We start from the raw sequence: 17,248 nt of genomic DNA, 5'->3' as shown, positions 1-17,248 counted from the left end.
TTACATTTTCTATGTATTTCGGTTTAAACAAGAGGTTAGAATATTTGTACTTTTCATGCAAAGTTGTGTTTTTCTTTTCAGTTATATGTTACAATATTTGCCAAATGCCACAAACCTATTTTAATGTAAGAAAAAAATCCAAATAATTAAATTTTTGTTATAAAACTATATTTTTGGTTTGTGCATATCCTAATAACAAGGTAAACATATTTAAAACTTTTTTTTAAACATATTTATAAGAATCTATTATTTTCTGTGTTGGGTTAAGTCAACAGTCTGTTCATAAGAACCTATTTTTATCTGTATTGGGCTAAGCCAACAGTCTGCTCATAACAAGTTATTATTATACGAGTTTCGTTAAATCAAGAGTCTATTTATAGAAGGTATTATTATCTGTGCTGGGTTAAGTCAACAGTCTGTTCATAAGGATGTTTTATTACAATAAATTATTTTGATTTCTCATAATTTCGTTCATTGTTTTTAATAATAAAAATACACAAGTATTTAAGGCAGAGAATGTTTTATTGTAGCCTCTGCTATGTATTCTTGCTAGTCTGTCATTACCAGAAAAATTAAAACTGTAAATGCATCGCAAGTTTGTTTTTGAAATGGTGTCAGATGACCCTCCTCCATGGAATATCTGAAATGTTTAAATAAAACTACTTATTTCCCTTCCTGGTGCTAACTTTCACAGTTTATTATATTTTAAACATCGAGTGAGCCTTTCGGCAAATAAATGACAAATTTAAGTGATGTTGGTCTGCCGCTTGACCTTTAGAGGTTGTTGTACAGTATATTCTTTAATAGTATATAAGATTAAACTTGGAATATAATAATATTTAAATATCATTCTGAAACTTCGACTCACTTATCTCTAGAAAGAATTTAAAGACATCAAGAATTAATAAACCTCAGAAATGCTGAAACACCTATTTATAAAAGTCCTTGTTTTTATCCTACCTGTGGAATATTGTACAATATAATTATTTTGCTGCTAAACATCTTATAGCCTCTGAAAAATGAAACAGTTAGGTACCGATAAAAAAAGTGAAACTACTGTAGTAATTATTGACATATAAAACTAATTTAATTTTCATGATTATTTAGAAAACGCCCCTTTTGCACCACTGCTTCTTTATTGTGCATCAAATGTCAACTTGCTCAGGTGATGTTTTTGAGTGCAAAGACAGATAAAAACCAATATCTTTACGCGTACATTTTTATATGATGGATGTAGTGTCATAATCAAATTATCACTAAAATAAACCATGACAGTATGACTAGTGGGGACTATTACAAGTAGCGCATGCTTCTATTTGTATTCTACAACCTTAAAGCAACATAATATACTTTGTCTGAATTTGAAAATCATGTAAGCAATTCTGTAAATCCTACATGAAAGCAAACTATTTATTACGGAGACAGTTTTTTTAACCGCAGCATAGCCACTCAGTTTGTATTTCATGTACAAACTTTTAATTCACAGCTCCGTCATCCTTTAACCAATCTAAGGTTTAACTAGAGTTCTGTACTCAAGATATCGAGTTCTTTTGATTGATGTATTTGACCACGCTCAAGGTCTCTACCTAAAATAATTTAAATTTGAAGGTAGGTTGGTAGCGGTCCTGATGATTGTTTGTTTGTTTTTAAATTTCGCACAAAGCTACTCGAGGGCTATCTGTGCTAGCCGTCCCTAATTTAGCAGCGTAAGACTAGAGGAAAGGCAGCTAGTCATCACCACCCATCGCCAACACTTGGGCTACTCTTTTACCAACGAATAGTAAGATTGATCGTCATATTATAACGCCCCCACGGCTGAAAGGGCGAGCATGTTTGGCGCGATGGGGATGCGAACCTGCGACCCTCAGATTACGAGTTTCACGCCTTAACACGCTTGGCCATAGTCCTAATGAGTAATAAAATCGAATCTGGTATATGCATAACCTACCCTTGGTATTGCTGTCGCACAAACATATGGCTAATAAAAAAAAAAAGATTAATTTACTCTAATCCTGCCGGAAGAAATTTCACGTGCCTCAGTCATTGAGGATTCCATTTTGTTTGATGACGTTGTATATGTTTCTTTGGTTTAGAAGTTTACAAACACGAAGCTATAATTATTGTAGATAAATCATTCATAACACTCAATGATTTATCAACTGCTCAATCATTTGATTAGGTTTCCATATCGTTTCTTTAAAAACAGCAATGTTTTAAATCAACATATATTTGTAAAAGTTTACTTCTCAAACATAAATCACACTTTTAGTTTAAAGCAACTGATAAAAATGTGTGGTGATCGTAAAAAATAACATTTTGAAAGGGATTTTCTTAGCTGGTTCATAGGGCCAAGCGAAGCTTAGTAAGTTATGAATTCAGGTCCGAGACTCGAGACAAGAAGGTGCTGAACGCTTTATAGTTTCTAACTTTGAGTGGGTGATAAAAATCACTATCAAAAATAACTGTAAGATTTTTGAGTGAGTAAAATAAATCACAAAACACCATATATATATAGCAGCAGACAAACAATCAATCAAACAGGCGTAAGAATATGCGCAAAAACGTTTAAATAAATGAAATATATAGATGACTGAAGAAAGTCAAACACATAAAGTAAAGGAATCTTTCATGTTAAACGAACGAAGTTTAGTTCTTAAGTATTCCCTGAAAATGAGTCAAAATTCTGGTGTAAATGTTTTTATCCTCGGAAAATTGTTTGTCAAGGAAAAAACATTTATATTACAATCTTTAAATTAAGTTGTTGGTTGTTAGTTTCTTTTGAATTTTGCGTAAAGCTATACGAGGGCTATCTGCAATAGCCGTCCCTATTTTAGCAGTGTAAGACTAGTGGGAAGGCAGTTAATTATAACAACCACCGCCAACTTTTACCACGGGATTAACCATCATATTATAACGCCCCTCTGGCTGAAAGGGCGAATATGTTTAGTGCAACAGGGATTTGAACCCACGACCCTCGGAGTATGAGGCGAGTGCCTTAATCACCTTGCCATGACGGACCTTTCTTTTCAAAATGGAAAAAAATTCATAACAAGAGGTTATATTTTATCTTCTTTGTACACCGCTGGTACAACGATAAGCCTACGGATTTACAAAGTTAAAATCAGGGTTTCGATTCCCCTCACTAGACTCATCAGATAGCCCGATGTGGCTTTGCTGTAAGAAAATAAACACACTTATTTTGTTTATTCTAAGAGAAAAGAAATCACAAAGAAACTTAAATAATTATTACCCTAAAGTATTTTAAATTTAGACATATACGTTTGTTTTTGTTTGTGTTGCTTTTTGTTTGAAACCGATTTTGGATGATGCAATTAACAAAAAATAAAACATACGTTATAAAATAAATTAAATAAGACAAATAAATAGGAAATGTTATTTTAGTTTTGTTAATTTATAAGATGAATAAAAATTACTTCGAGTGGTCGACTTTTAAATAAATTTTTCGTTGCATTTTCTCAACAAGGTCCTAACGTTCTGAGTAGGCCTGACACGCTAAAATAAATTCAACGTTTGTTGGAGTGCAATATACGTTTTCTATTCTGATGTTTTACATTTTAATTCATATAAACGAGGAAATATGTTGTCACTTTCTTTCTCACTTAATTCACATTTAATTGTAAAACAATCCAGAAATAAATTAATGGTAACATTTTAAATTACACCTGTCTGTTGCTGCGCTGTGTCAAATGGTATGGAAAGTGTTTGATACGTTATACTGATTGGCCACTTTATTAGGACCTTGGAGCTCTAATTGTGGATGACGAATGACCAGAAGCGCATGACACGAGTCAATGAACACGTTTCTTTTTCTTTTTATGAAGGTAAATTAGTGATACAGAAAGAACACGAGTCAATCTTCTTTTATTGGCCTAACGTATAAGTTGTTGGAGTGGAATAATGGCTAGAGTAGTTTATTGTGGTTGAATCCCTTGATTCTTTAGATGAGCATATTTGAACGTTATTTATTACCCATCATACTCATTACACATTGTTAAATAGTCACTCTAAAGAACAAACGACTTGCTAAGTTGATACTGCAACATTATGTTACCCTTATATTGACAAAAATTAATTCAAAGAGAGTGGCACTTACTTCTTCAGTCAACAAAGTCACTGAATCACATTTCTACTGAGCATCTTTTAGATGTGCTTGGATGATATATTCGTCGCCGTAATCATCTAAAGATATTCAAGATCTGAAGTAGTCTGTTGGTTAGGGCCGATTTCGAGTTTAATCGCTGAACATGCCCGCCCTTTCTGCTGTGGGATTGTTATAATGAGACAGTCAACACCATTTTTCGTTGGCGATAGATGGTTTTGTTTAGCTGCCGTCACTCTAGTCTATCACTTCTAAATTAGGGCCAACTAAAGCAGATAGTCCTCAAGTAGCTTTGCTCTAAATTCAAGAAAACGAATATTTGCGATCTCACAGGAAACCGTATACAACAAATTACTCTAATAGAAGAAAAATACTACACCATATTCTAAAGGTTATATTACGTTAATACCACGCTATATTCCAGACAAAATGTGACACAATAAGTACAAGATATAAGCCTTCATAAAATATTCATTCAGTGTAGTGTCAGTACTTTTAATATATGGCTATACTAGGCTTAAAAACGAATGTGGAAAATTACTAAAATTAAAGACACAGGAGGATTCTACTCAAAATTTTTATGCAGAATGATACTTAACGAAATAGTTAAAACTATAGATTTAACCTACTCCTCAAACAGCAATGTGATAAAGTTTTTAAAGGATCTATAAGAGTGAGTGGTATGATGGAAAACGTTTTTTGTGGCCATGCGTGTCCATGTGGTTAGTGAGTGAGTCAAGGATATAAACCCAAGGTTTCCGTTGTAGTCCGTTGCTGCGTAAATGCGCTCGGCACTTTGGGGACTTCAATATGCTATAAAACTGAGGGTTAAGCCCTACTATTTAACCAAGAACAGCCCAAGATGCTGTTGACTAACTGCCGTTTTTCAGTTCAAAATCATGGATGATTAAGATTGTCTTTCCTCTAGCCTTATCAAAGATTCTAAAGCTAACCAAAAATCTTGAAAAGAGCATAAATATTACATTCAACATGCCTCATGAATAATCAATATGTTTGTAAGTGGTCTAAAGCTTATGTATCTGAAGTATATATTAGTAAAATATATTTTAATCAATAGTGGCTTTTCATGTTTGGCTCGGCATGGCCAGGTGGTTAAGGAACTTGATTCGTAATATGAAAGTCGCAGGTTCGAATCTCCGTCGCACCAAAAATGATCGCCTTTTCAGCCGTAGAGGCGTTATAATGTGACGGTCAATCCCACTATTCGTTTGTAAAAGAGTAACCCAAGAGTTGGCGGTGGGTGGTAATGACTAGCTGTCTTCCCTCTAGTCTTACACTGTTAAATTACGGACGGCTAGCGCAGATAGCCCTCGTGCAGCTTTGTGCGAAATTCAAAACAAAACTTTTCATATTTAGGTAAAATGATGTTGTCACTTACATTTTATTTATTTTTGTAAAGATGGGGCAGTACATTCTATGATGAAAGAACAAATAATGAGCATCGGTTTGTTCCGTTAAGAACGCCCGATATACCTCTAGTGCAAAGCTCATAATAGTGAATAATCAATACAGGTTCTTTTTCTGAACACAGTGTAATTTCTGTTGTAGTGTAGTCTCAGGACACAGTCTTAATTTAATTACAAAGTTATTTAAACTTTATTGAATAATTATGACAATCAAAGCACAGAAAACACAATATTGTTTATGACTAGTGAGATGTTCCTTTAAAAAAGGAGTGTGTTACTAGATGAAGTTTAGTAGTTCATTATTTATTTTTTCAAGTATTGTTTATTTTTGAATTTCGCTCAAAGCTACTCGAGGACTATCTGTGCTAGCCCTCCCTAATTTAGCAGTGTAGGACTAAAGGAAAGGCAGCTAGTCATCACCACCCACCGCCAACTCTTGGGCTACTCTCTTGCCAACGAATAGCGGGATTGACCGTCACATTATAACGTCCCCATGGCTGAAAGGGCAAGCATGTTTGGCGCGACGGGGATGCGAACCCGCGGCCCTCAGATTACGAGTCGCACGCCTTAACACGCTTGGTCATGCCGGGCCTTTTTCAAGTAACAAAACATAACTAGATGTCCTAAAACATATAAGACGGTCTGGCAAGATTAATAAAATCAACGGTTTATAGTAGTTAGATAGACAAATAGGAAAACGTATATGTAAATTAAGTCATGAGGGTGTTATAAAATGATACGAAATACATATTAGACGCTTTGTATGTGAAACACAACAGCTTTTGTATTTAATATTTTCGACTTGGACGACAAAATAAGCGATAAATTGTCTAAATGGCCAGCGTCTTTACGTTTCAAGCCTATTCATCCCTATTTAATAACTGCTTACAAAATATTGGGCAATTAATATACAGCACCTACCGCGCACACAGCTCATTTTAACTAAATAGCGGTATTAACTGTCATTTTTATAATATATCCAAAGCAAAATAAACCATATTAAGGGCTGGAACTGTTCGAGTCACAGCTCAGCACCCTAAAAGGCTCAAGATGAAATAAAACGGGTTCATTTCAGCATAAATTATTAGAAGGAAGAAGTAATCTATATTTAATATTAATAAACGTTGAAACCTTTTTATTGCATTAAATGTTATTGCCGCTCTATGGCTTAGTAGTTTTGGAACGTGCTAGATTTTTGGTTGAAATAGATAATTGGCTCATTCTGTTTAACTGCTTAAGTTGTTATTTTTTTGACTGAATAACACTTATGTGTGTCTACAATTGATAGTGTAATAGTAAGCATCAAATTTAATTAACCTGAAACAAGCGTTGATTGTTTTAGACTAAGAAAGTTTCAGTATTTGCAATGATTTCAACTATATAAAAATAACTAAGAAACAATAATTGTTTATGATAATGCGATTAAAAATTTTTGTGATATATCTACAATCGTTTTATTATATAGGAAGCCTGAGGTTGGATCTGTAGAATTTGTGTTTTCCATTTCTTAATAAATGACTAGTCAAATGCATTTTTTGTCTATGGTTAATGTGTTTTGTAACATAATTATTAACTATATCGAAGTAAAGTATATCGCTTAAGTATTTAAAGTGTAATTTCAAGATAACATAGCCTACAATTTGGACAAATCGCTTGAAAGTGTTTTATGCCCGTGAAATCCTACATTTTGTACATGAAATTACTTGACTTGGGCTAACCTTTCTTTCATATTTTACAAAGCGTATGACATAATTTTGTTATTATTACAAGTAAATAAACGTCGATATTTCCACTAGCATCCAATCAGCTCCCTCGTGTGTGTACCCGCCAAAATAACGGCAAATAATCAAAGATCTGATTAAGTCTTGTTCCTACCCTAGGGTCGTTCAAAAATAGTTGATTTAATTCTCGTGAGAAATCATGGAAGAATTGAAAACGTGATTATTCTCCATTAATGCAGCAACTGTCTGTGCAAAAGCTTTTTCGAAAATTTCACCTATATATATATATATATACCATACGATAAAAAAGCCTCACCAGGTGTGGTGTACTATTGAGGATGGAAATTGGTTATATTCCATTATAAAAATGTCTGGCAGTGTGGAATACTTATACTTTACAAGGATTCAATATTAAATATTTTAAATAATATAATATAGAACTGAGAAGCATCTTTAAAGAACAAGAGACAGTCTCCTTGAGATAAGAATAAAAATATTCAGTTCTCAATTAAACATATGGGCTAACAAGCTTTAAGCTATGAAAGTGTTTAAACAATAGTGCACATAGATAAAAGTTCTCTGTAAAAAAATAAATTCAGCTTAATTATGTTTTACAGACCATCTACCTTTGTGTGTTAGATTACTCATTTTACATTATGAAATCTCTATGCAGTTTTTTTGTTTAAATACCAAATGAAAGAGATAAAATATAACTTAATTGAATAAGATGTGAACATTTCACAAAACAAAATAAAATTAATGTTACATTAAAATTATAAAGTTAATTTACAACTGAATGGATAAAATTTCAGCTCAATTGTTTTTTTCTTTTTAGTTTGCTAATAAATCTATTTATTTAGTATTATTTTAGTGATGGAATGAATACTAATAAACATTCAGTTAATTCTTTGACTTGATAAATTTTGATAGTGAACAGTTTTTAATACAATCAAACTTGATTTAAAAGTGTATAACCTTCAAAACTGTTAAGTATAAAATAAATAGTTTTTAGTCGCGTTTTTGTTTACTTCAAAAACAAAATTCAACTTTCGCGATAACTGCTAAAAACCTAAATTCTAGCCAGAAATTGTACGTGGACTAGATTTACTTCATAGAAAAATAGTTTTCCACATAATTTGATTGAACATACATATTCTTGTGACAACACATAGCTCTAAAATAATGACATTTCATGAAACTCTTTCGCTCTTAAATTCAAGGTTTTTATTTTGCTGTTTTTATCAGAAATCCTAAGTTTTCCTTTTCTGATCACGAAAGCCAATCAATAATTTTGATATTTAAAGGAATAACAACGATTGTTAAAGAGTATAATACTAACGTTATAGTGGGTTTAATTGTTAAAAATCAAAATATAAAGGCTAGAATAACGTTTGAATTAATTACTCACGAGGAGAGGCAAAAAAACAAAAAATACAACTTGAATATTATATTCATTATTTTACGTGCTTTAATATTATCAGAAAGACACACATACGTGTATATATATATCTATCCATATTTAAATAAATAACTTATATAGATAATGAATCACTTTATTCCTTCACGTACCCATATATTGTGGCTTAAACACTATTGAGAAAAATTATATTTTCATTGTGAATTTTTTAATCATTTATCCAAATCATAAAGTAGCCAGGACGAATGTATGATACGTTTACTTGTATATAAATTCTTATGCACTAGCATTAGTTATTATCCAGTGGAGATAAATTAAATTTTTTATTGAAAACCATTCTTGTACTGTTTCCTACACGCATGAATAGTACAATACACATCCATTATAAAACCTATACATCAAAATTATTTTTTTCTTGTATTTTTAAGGGCAAATTCTGAAAGCGTGGTATAAATATCATTTAACCAAATATATACTTATTATAGTTTAGGTAAACTGAGTTTTGTGTAATTACTAAAATATGAGGAGGGGATAGACGAAAAACGGAGCTACTTTAAGAATTAGTTTCACGTGCAATGTCCGTTCATGGTATTACTTGTTAAACCAATTTGACTGTCATTTATTATCGTCTAAGAAGTTGTGATAATGATTATGGTAATCAATCATTTTAAGCTACGTTTTTTTGTTTTGTTCATGGTCGGTTTTGCATTTTACTTGGTACTTAGGTTGTCTGTAATGCTTCTGGTATTAAAGTACCAAATTAGCAGGAATCAAAGGCACTTTATTGTTATGACGTGGGAATGAGGAATTAAAAAATAGTGGTCATGTACAAGACTCAATAGTGTAAATTATTACAGATGTGAATATTAAAAACAAAACAAATTAAAATGTGACAGTTGATCCTTCACGTTTTGATCGGTTTATTTCAAACAATAATTTTACAGTAATATATTTTAAATTTTTTACACTTTTATCTCCTCTCACAGTGACTCAGCGGTAAGTATTGTGACATATTACGTTAAAAAGCGGGTTTCGATGCCCATGATGAGTACAGCATAGATAGCTTTGTGCTTAATAACAGCCCCGAAATATTTATATCCTAGCATAATTATTGAGTAAACTTTACACACTATCATTAGCAGGCACTCCGTTGTTGTTGTTAGATTCTGTGAGAAATTGGGTATGAATAACTATTTTTCATTATAACGTTCATTTCAAAACTTTATTATTTTGTTTAAAATAAGTAGTCATTGACAGCAGTGTATCTTAAATTTACAGATTTGAAAGCACTGACAATTTTCTTTTATACTGACGCTCAGTATATCGATTTAGACCTGACCTAAAATATTTTAAAGTATTATTGAAATTATCCAAATTATCGTCAATGGTTAACTTACACATGTAATGCACCAATTCATTATATATATGTAACTTACAAAGTGTTTTGATTTACACTATGATTCTTAATACAATCATAATTCATTATTAATTCATTTGTGATGTAAGCCTTCTAAACCAAAGCTTAAATCTACACAAAAAAGTAAAAACTTTATACACTGTGTAGCTAGCAGATTTTTACATAAATATTTTATTTTTATTTTGGTTTAATATGGTACCATTTGTAACTGTGGAAACGCTATTAAAATATTATTAAAATTTTTGATAATATCCCAGTAAATTAGATTTTTTATTTAACTCTATTACGAGTTAATCTTGACCTAATGGTTAGCGAGATATGCTTTAAGCCTAAAGATCTGTGTACGAGCTATAATATGTCATAGAACACGCCCCGCACTTCCAACTGTGGGCACGTTATAAATGTAACAGTCATTCCTGGTATACATTTAAGGGTAGCCTTGTATGTGGCAGGTGCTAGTATCTAGCAGCCCTCTCTCTCGTCAACAAATATAACTTATAGATTAATCTGTATAAACCTTGGAAGCTCTGACATGGCTGTTCAAACCACGTGTCGCATAAAGTGCATTCAAGCTGAAAAGGAAAAAATACCGGCTACACCAAAAGTTGTGCTTACTTGTTAGCTTTTGTTCAACAATATGTGTGATAGATTGTTCTGTATTTTTAAATGTTTTTGGCAATAAAAGACGTCGTTTAAGAACTGGTACTAAATTAAGACGTTGTCGTTGTGCGTGTTTAATACCGCACAGTATAGTCTTTGAACTCTAAAAATAGGATCTTCTCGGAAAATCAAAGGCCTCAAGCTGCGTTTGATATCGTTAAAACCACAACCTTGTGCGCTATACACATAAAATATCTGCAAAAATCCGCTCTGGCAAATATTTTTATATTTGAAAACTTTTCTCTCATTTTTTTCGGTCTGCTATGTCTGAAATCATGAATTGTGTTTAAATTGTGAAAATAAATGAATTTATTTGAAACCGAGTGAACTTCAATAAATAAATAATGGTAGCTAAGCTGCAAAATTAAAGAAAAACAAATTATAGGAGAGAAAATCCACAAGTGGTGAATTTCTTGTTTCATCTTCATGACTCTGCAGGAGCCTAAGATAATTTTGACAAATGAAGAGACAAAACATGGATGGTATTGACTTTACGTAACGTTTGGCTGAAATAAACAAAAAATGTCTGATCTTGTACAAGTTTATAGGCTACTTATATCCATGTTGAATCGCATCACTAAATTTATTTTGAAAACTAAATCTCCCGGATGCATTTTCCTTTTTTACGGCAGGAAGCAGAATGGCCATGGTTAATTCTAAAGCATAACATAGTCAGAGAAACTTGTTCATAATCAACTAGGAAGGAGAAAAATTGTTGATAAAAACTAGACTTGAAAATAATAAACGTTCTTTTGATGTTCGCAATAGGAATTTGAATAATGAAAAAAAAATTGCTTCCATACGTGTGTTTTAATTAAACCTTTGATGCCTAAGAGCAATTTTATGGATTTTAGATATATTATATACATCGACTTTCTGTTCTAAGAGCTCCCAAAACAACTTATTAATAATGTTTTTTTAACGCTTCAAGCCCGGCGTGGTCAGATGGTTAGCGCACGCGACTCGGAATCTGAGAGTCGCGGGTTCGAATCCCGTCACACCAAATATGCTCACTCTTTCAGCCGTGGGGGTGTTATAATGTAACGGTCAATCCCACTATTCATTGGTAAAAGAGTAGCTCAAGAGTCTTACAGTGCTACATTAGGGATGACTAGCGCAGATAGCATCCTTGTTACTTTGCGCGAAATTCAAAAGAAAATAAACTAACTCTTCCGCGACCATATTATTACCCTCATCAAAACAGTTTGTTTGTAACTAAACACAAAACTATACAATGCGCTATCTATGCTCTGCCCACCATGGGTATCGAAACCCGGTTTCTAATGTTGGTCCGCAGACGTATTGCTGTGCCACTGGGGAGCTACTTGGAACAAAATATCAAACCGTTAGATTTCTAATGACTTTCTTTAATGAATTACTAAAGTCACAGTTGAAAGTAACTGGAGTTTCTGTCAGACCCGTATTAAGAACAAAAGAAAATTGTCCAAATAATAATTAATTACATACCAAATTCATTTGCGAAGACAACAGTATTTACTGCACCTTTCCACAGTTTAAGAGTCAAGGATATTTAAACTATGCATCTTTTGAATATCGTTTTTAGATCCTTAATGTTCTGCTAATATGAATAGGACTTAGTTGGGTCGCACAGTCGAAATTAGGCCCTATTTTGCTATCTTGTTGATTACGTAAATTGTTTGTAGTTAAAACAGATACGTATCCAGATACATTTTAAAACCATATTAATTAAAAGAACTGATGAAAACGAACATATTATTTTCATTAGAAAAATACATAATTTGTTTGTGTGAAGTTAAGCACAAAGCTACACATTGGGTTGTCATGCTTTGCCCACTACGAATATCTGAAACCGGTTTATGGCGTTGTAAGTCCGCAGACATACCGCTAATGTCACTGATAGGCTAAAAATATGTTATGCTTCCATGGTTCAAAATAAATTGGTGTGACTGTTTGTTATATAATTTCCTTTATTTCTTCTAAATTTTTCTCCACATACATATTACACGTATAATGAAGTATATACACATATGCTTGTTAGAACATCTAATATACCACGTTTTGACATAATATAATAATCCTATACTTTTTACAAGCGCTTTTGACCAAACATAGCTCTTAAACCAAGCTGATTAATGTTACTAAATCTTTAAACTGCTTTCATTACAAATTGAAACTTGTTACTAATGTTTAATTTTGCGCTGTCGACTTTGTTCAGTAGCGCTCTAATACTCCACCTTTAATAATTTCTTCCCTGGGTAACAGTCTAAGTGGGATCTAAGTATAGTGTACGACTTACCATTTATAAGCTTCCAATTCATCATCTGCAGGTATGAAACAAGTGAACCGACTACTAACTCATAAAGATTCGGTAGTCATGGAAACTAATATTACATGACTTGCGCGGTTACAATAAGGATCTCTGTCTATGAACCGTGTAGGCAGTTGGATAACACAGCTGTCAGAAGAAGGTCTCTCGTTGCAAATCTGCTGCTCTTACTTCTGGTGACACCTCGAAAAAGGTTGTTCCACTCATGGCACTCGTCTTGCCTGCAAAGCCTTGCGTAAGTCTAAGAGTTTCATGTCATAATGACTTGTGACTTAAACTTTCTCAGATCGCAAAGTAGAAATAAGTTTAGATTTAATTAATTTTTGTATTTTTTACAGGTATAACAAGACTGTTAGATGTGAATTTTTACTTTATAGAACTGTCAAATTTTGACCAGCTTAAATGTTGTAAACATAATCCATGTTTGCTGTTAATAATTAACATTATTAACCTTCAGATTTTTTCTGAATAACCTTTTCAAAAAATCTTCTGAAAGGTCTTCACTATTCATTTTATTTAGTAAACTAGTGAAAACTGTGTTTATTTTCATGTATGGAAAGAGAGTACATCTTTAACAATGCTTCGCGTCTTCTAGCAGATAACAAATTCGTTCAGACGTAATTATAACAAACATGTCAGTTAAACCTTGCAAGTTTCGTGACAAACCAATTCCACAGCGAAAAGTTGATTTAACTCACAGTATCTATTTTTTGACAAGGATAAAGAGAGGTCAGTATATTTATACACTTATTATATGAAAAGTAACTGAATGATGACGTAATGTGATTTTCTGATCAATCGGGAGCTAATAACATAATTATAATACCCTGGCTCCTATGTGACAAATAGTTATTCTGAAAAGGCAACAAACATAAAATACCCTCGAAGAAGGTTCACCTTGCCACCTTGATGATGAAATTGATCTGATTAACATATTACGAAATTATTAGCACTTGTTTGATAATGTACATTTACTATTGTGTACTAAGTGTTCTTATAGGAGAAAATAATGTAATCATCTGCTGCGTTAACACTTTTCTTTTTTTATGAAATTCTAATCCGCTATACGTAACATATATCTATGCCTTGGGTTAAAATATAATATTTTTAAAGTGCGTAAAGTACATAAACAGTTATACTGTTGGAATGGTAAACGTAAAATTTGTATGTCGTTTTTCTCTGTTGGTTTCCTTGTTATTGGAAGAAGGGATAGTGTTTGGTTATTAATCACAGCTTTCACGTCACACCTCTTCTTAGAACTCTATAAATCTATATAGTGCAGCATTATTTACAACGTAGCAATAATGCAATATATTACAAAGATCCAAACTTAAACTAACCAAAACCTGAGTGGAATAACATAACTGAAGCTTTCTTCTAATTATCATCAAACAACCAAAACAACCTGTCCATTTGATGTAAACAATTAATAGAGGGATTCGTCGATCAATTTGATGATTTTCAATTGTTTGTCACTCGAAGTTTGATCTCCAAAGCACCTTAAGAACTGATATCTTGCTTTAATTATTGTCTTTGGTAATTTATCAATATAACATCCTTCAGAGTTTTGTTGAATCGAGGAGTAATTATATTTGGACAGTTAGGCATATATATACAGTGCTGACTTTACTACATTAAGTGATTCCTATACTTCTTCAAAACATTAGCCGCTGTGGAGTTGAGTATAGGAACCCAGGGTGTAAAATATCAATCAGTGCTACACCTCAAAAACATTCTTTATGAAAAGGCCATAATTCCTATGTGTCTTGGTATATTGATTCCAACTCGCTACACATAGCAATTACAGACTCTATGTAAATTCTACCAAACAGTGTTCAACGAATTTTCTAAGGAAAATATACAATAGCTAATTATTATCATGTTTTATTATATTGCATTCATATTCATTGATGGCTTTATTAGTCCCTATCCATTATGCATTTATCCTGGCAGATTTATGTGTGCGCCCTTTTTTACTTTAACCATACAAGAGAGGAAAATGCTACACAGTGTACGTGACCATAATTTTCTTATCTTAGTATTTTTATGATTGGTTTTCGACGAGCAAATCAAATTATATTTGAAAATGTAAACCTATCTGATACGGGGTTGAGATAGGAGGAATTTGATCAATGACATTTCATTACAAGAAATATCTAACCTATCAAAACTAGCTGACATTGAAAAGTGGAATCATTTACAATTAGTTACTTAGAGCGTTCTATGAAAAATTCCACAGTAATTGCAGAGGAGTATGTGTGTGTGTTTTTTCTAATCTGCTAAGCCCACCGAGGGGAACCGAAGCATAAGAGCGACCGTGTTATTCCATACCTGTCTTTATATGTATATGTATATATTATATGACTACATATTCTGATATACATAAATTTTTCTTTTCTATTACCATTACGATGGCTATTTAAATTATTTTACAACAAACCAGATCTTTTATTAAAAAGTTATTTTTTTCTGATTTTATCAAGGTTTGTTATGTCAGTTTTTAGGAAATTTCATATAAAACAAAAATATTATTATGATTTATATATCACTGAATAAAATCGGTCAAATATTAAATAAAACTAAAGATGCACTTTATCTGATAGAGAAAACGGTTATTTATAATATTGAATTGTGAATGTGGTCGTGTATACATTGGTCAAACTACAAGAAATATAGGACTTAGCATAAAAAAAATTTATAAACCAAAAATGATAATTCTCCACTTGCTAAACATACAAGCCATACCTATCACGTCATTCAGGAGGGGAAAAAATGTTATCTTGGCTAAACCGGATCATATGACCGCTAGAAATTAGAAAAAAGTATAGAAGTAACGGAATATATTAAAAATAATAATCGTATCTTAAATAAAGATGAAGGACTGAAAAGTCAGGAAACACGTAGATGGTGTGATCTACTTTAAATTCAACATATAAAACTAAATATTCACATGACCAAATGACTCTCTAAATATTTATATGTACAAACATAATATGCTCAGATTTTAAACTGCCCAATAAAATTAAAGGAACAAGTACGTTTTCTTATATAATTTAACTGTGTTCCAAATGTGGTAATATTTTTATTTTTTAGGTAATTTGCCTCATTTTAGTTCCATATGTATCCATTTTTTTAATGTGTGATGAACTGTAAAACATGGAGAAATAAAATTTTAAAAAATGACCAATATCACCAAAACTGATATCCCATATGGAACAATACTTTAAACAGTTTACATGTGTTTATTCAAGAAATGTTTGAAACATTCAATATTTAGTGTGACACCTCCTGTGACTCCTGATATCGATTTGGCACACTTCGAATCAGTTTATCGATGTTATCTTGGGGTATGGCAACCCACTCGTCTACCAGGGCTTGTCGGAGTTCCTGTACATTCTGAGAAGGGTGTTGGCATTCACTAACACGCCTCGACAACATAGTCAAACAATGTTCAATCGGATTTAAATCTGGAGATCTGGTGGACCACTAAAAAGTCTTCTTCCTCGTTAAGGAAGTCCATACACAGTCTGGCGACGTGAGCTCTTGCGTTAACTTGCATGAGAATGAATCCATCGCCGACAGCACCGGCATAAAGCCTCACAACAGGTTCCAGAATTTCGTCTTTATATCATCGTGCGTCCAAAGCACCCCTATCAAGTATGAGTAAGTCCGCGTGGCCACTCAAGCATATGCCTTTCCAGATCATTACAGAACCTCCTCCATAAGCGTCGACTTGCACAATGTTACAAGCGGAAAATCGCTCTCCTCGGCGTCTTCATACTCTCGCATGTCCATCATCACAAGACACAGTGAACCTGCTCTCGTCTGTCCACAGCACAGTGACCCATTGACGAAGTTCCCAGTCCAGGTGCTGACGAGCAAACTCCAACCTGGCTGCATGGTGTTGGGTTGTCAGAATAATGCCTCTTGCAGGCCGTCTGGCCCTAAGGCGTCCTTCGTGCAGACGATTGTAAACTGTTTGGGGGGATAGACGGGTTCCAGTAGAATGCTGAAGGTCGTTTCGCAGTGACCGAGCCGTAGCTAGCCTGTTCCCCAGAGCGGTAATCACAATGTAGTGATTCTCTTTGGCTGTTGTGACGGCCTTGACCTGGTTTCCTACCACAAGAATTCGTCTCCTGGTAGCGTCGCGCGGGTCTATCCAGCATCTGGACCGCCCT

At 33.1% G+C, this 17,248-nt stretch overlaps 1 protein-coding gene across 3 annotated transcripts in view; it reads left to right on the top strand.

Annotated features, from left to right (window-relative positions):
* Positions 1-17,248, top strand: part of LOC143232652 (CUGBP Elav-like family member 4) — a 442,146-nt gene that overhangs the window by 288,887 nt on the left and 136,011 nt on the right. The window contains exon 1 of one of the 3 annotated variants that reach the window (XM_076468314.1): positions 13,199-13,305. The exons of the other annotated variants lie outside the window; for them this stretch is intronic. Coding sequence (XP_076324429.1) covers positions 13,276-13,305 — 30 coding nt within the window. The 5' untranslated portion in view covers positions 13,199-13,275. Of the gene's footprint in view, positions 1-13,198; positions 13,306-17,248 lie in introns of those variants that run through there. 3 annotated transcript variants of the gene reach the window in all.

This window comes from Tachypleus tridentatus, chromosome 11 (genome assembly GCF_004210375.1).
Source record: "Tachypleus tridentatus isolate NWPU-2018 chromosome 11, ASM421037v1, whole genome shotgun sequence".
NCBI classification, from domain to species: Eukaryota; Metazoa; Arthropoda; class Merostomata; order Xiphosura; family Limulidae; genus Tachypleus; species Tachypleus tridentatus.
Note: the sequence above shows the minus strand (reverse complement) of the source record. Positions and strands in the feature narration are given on the sequence as shown.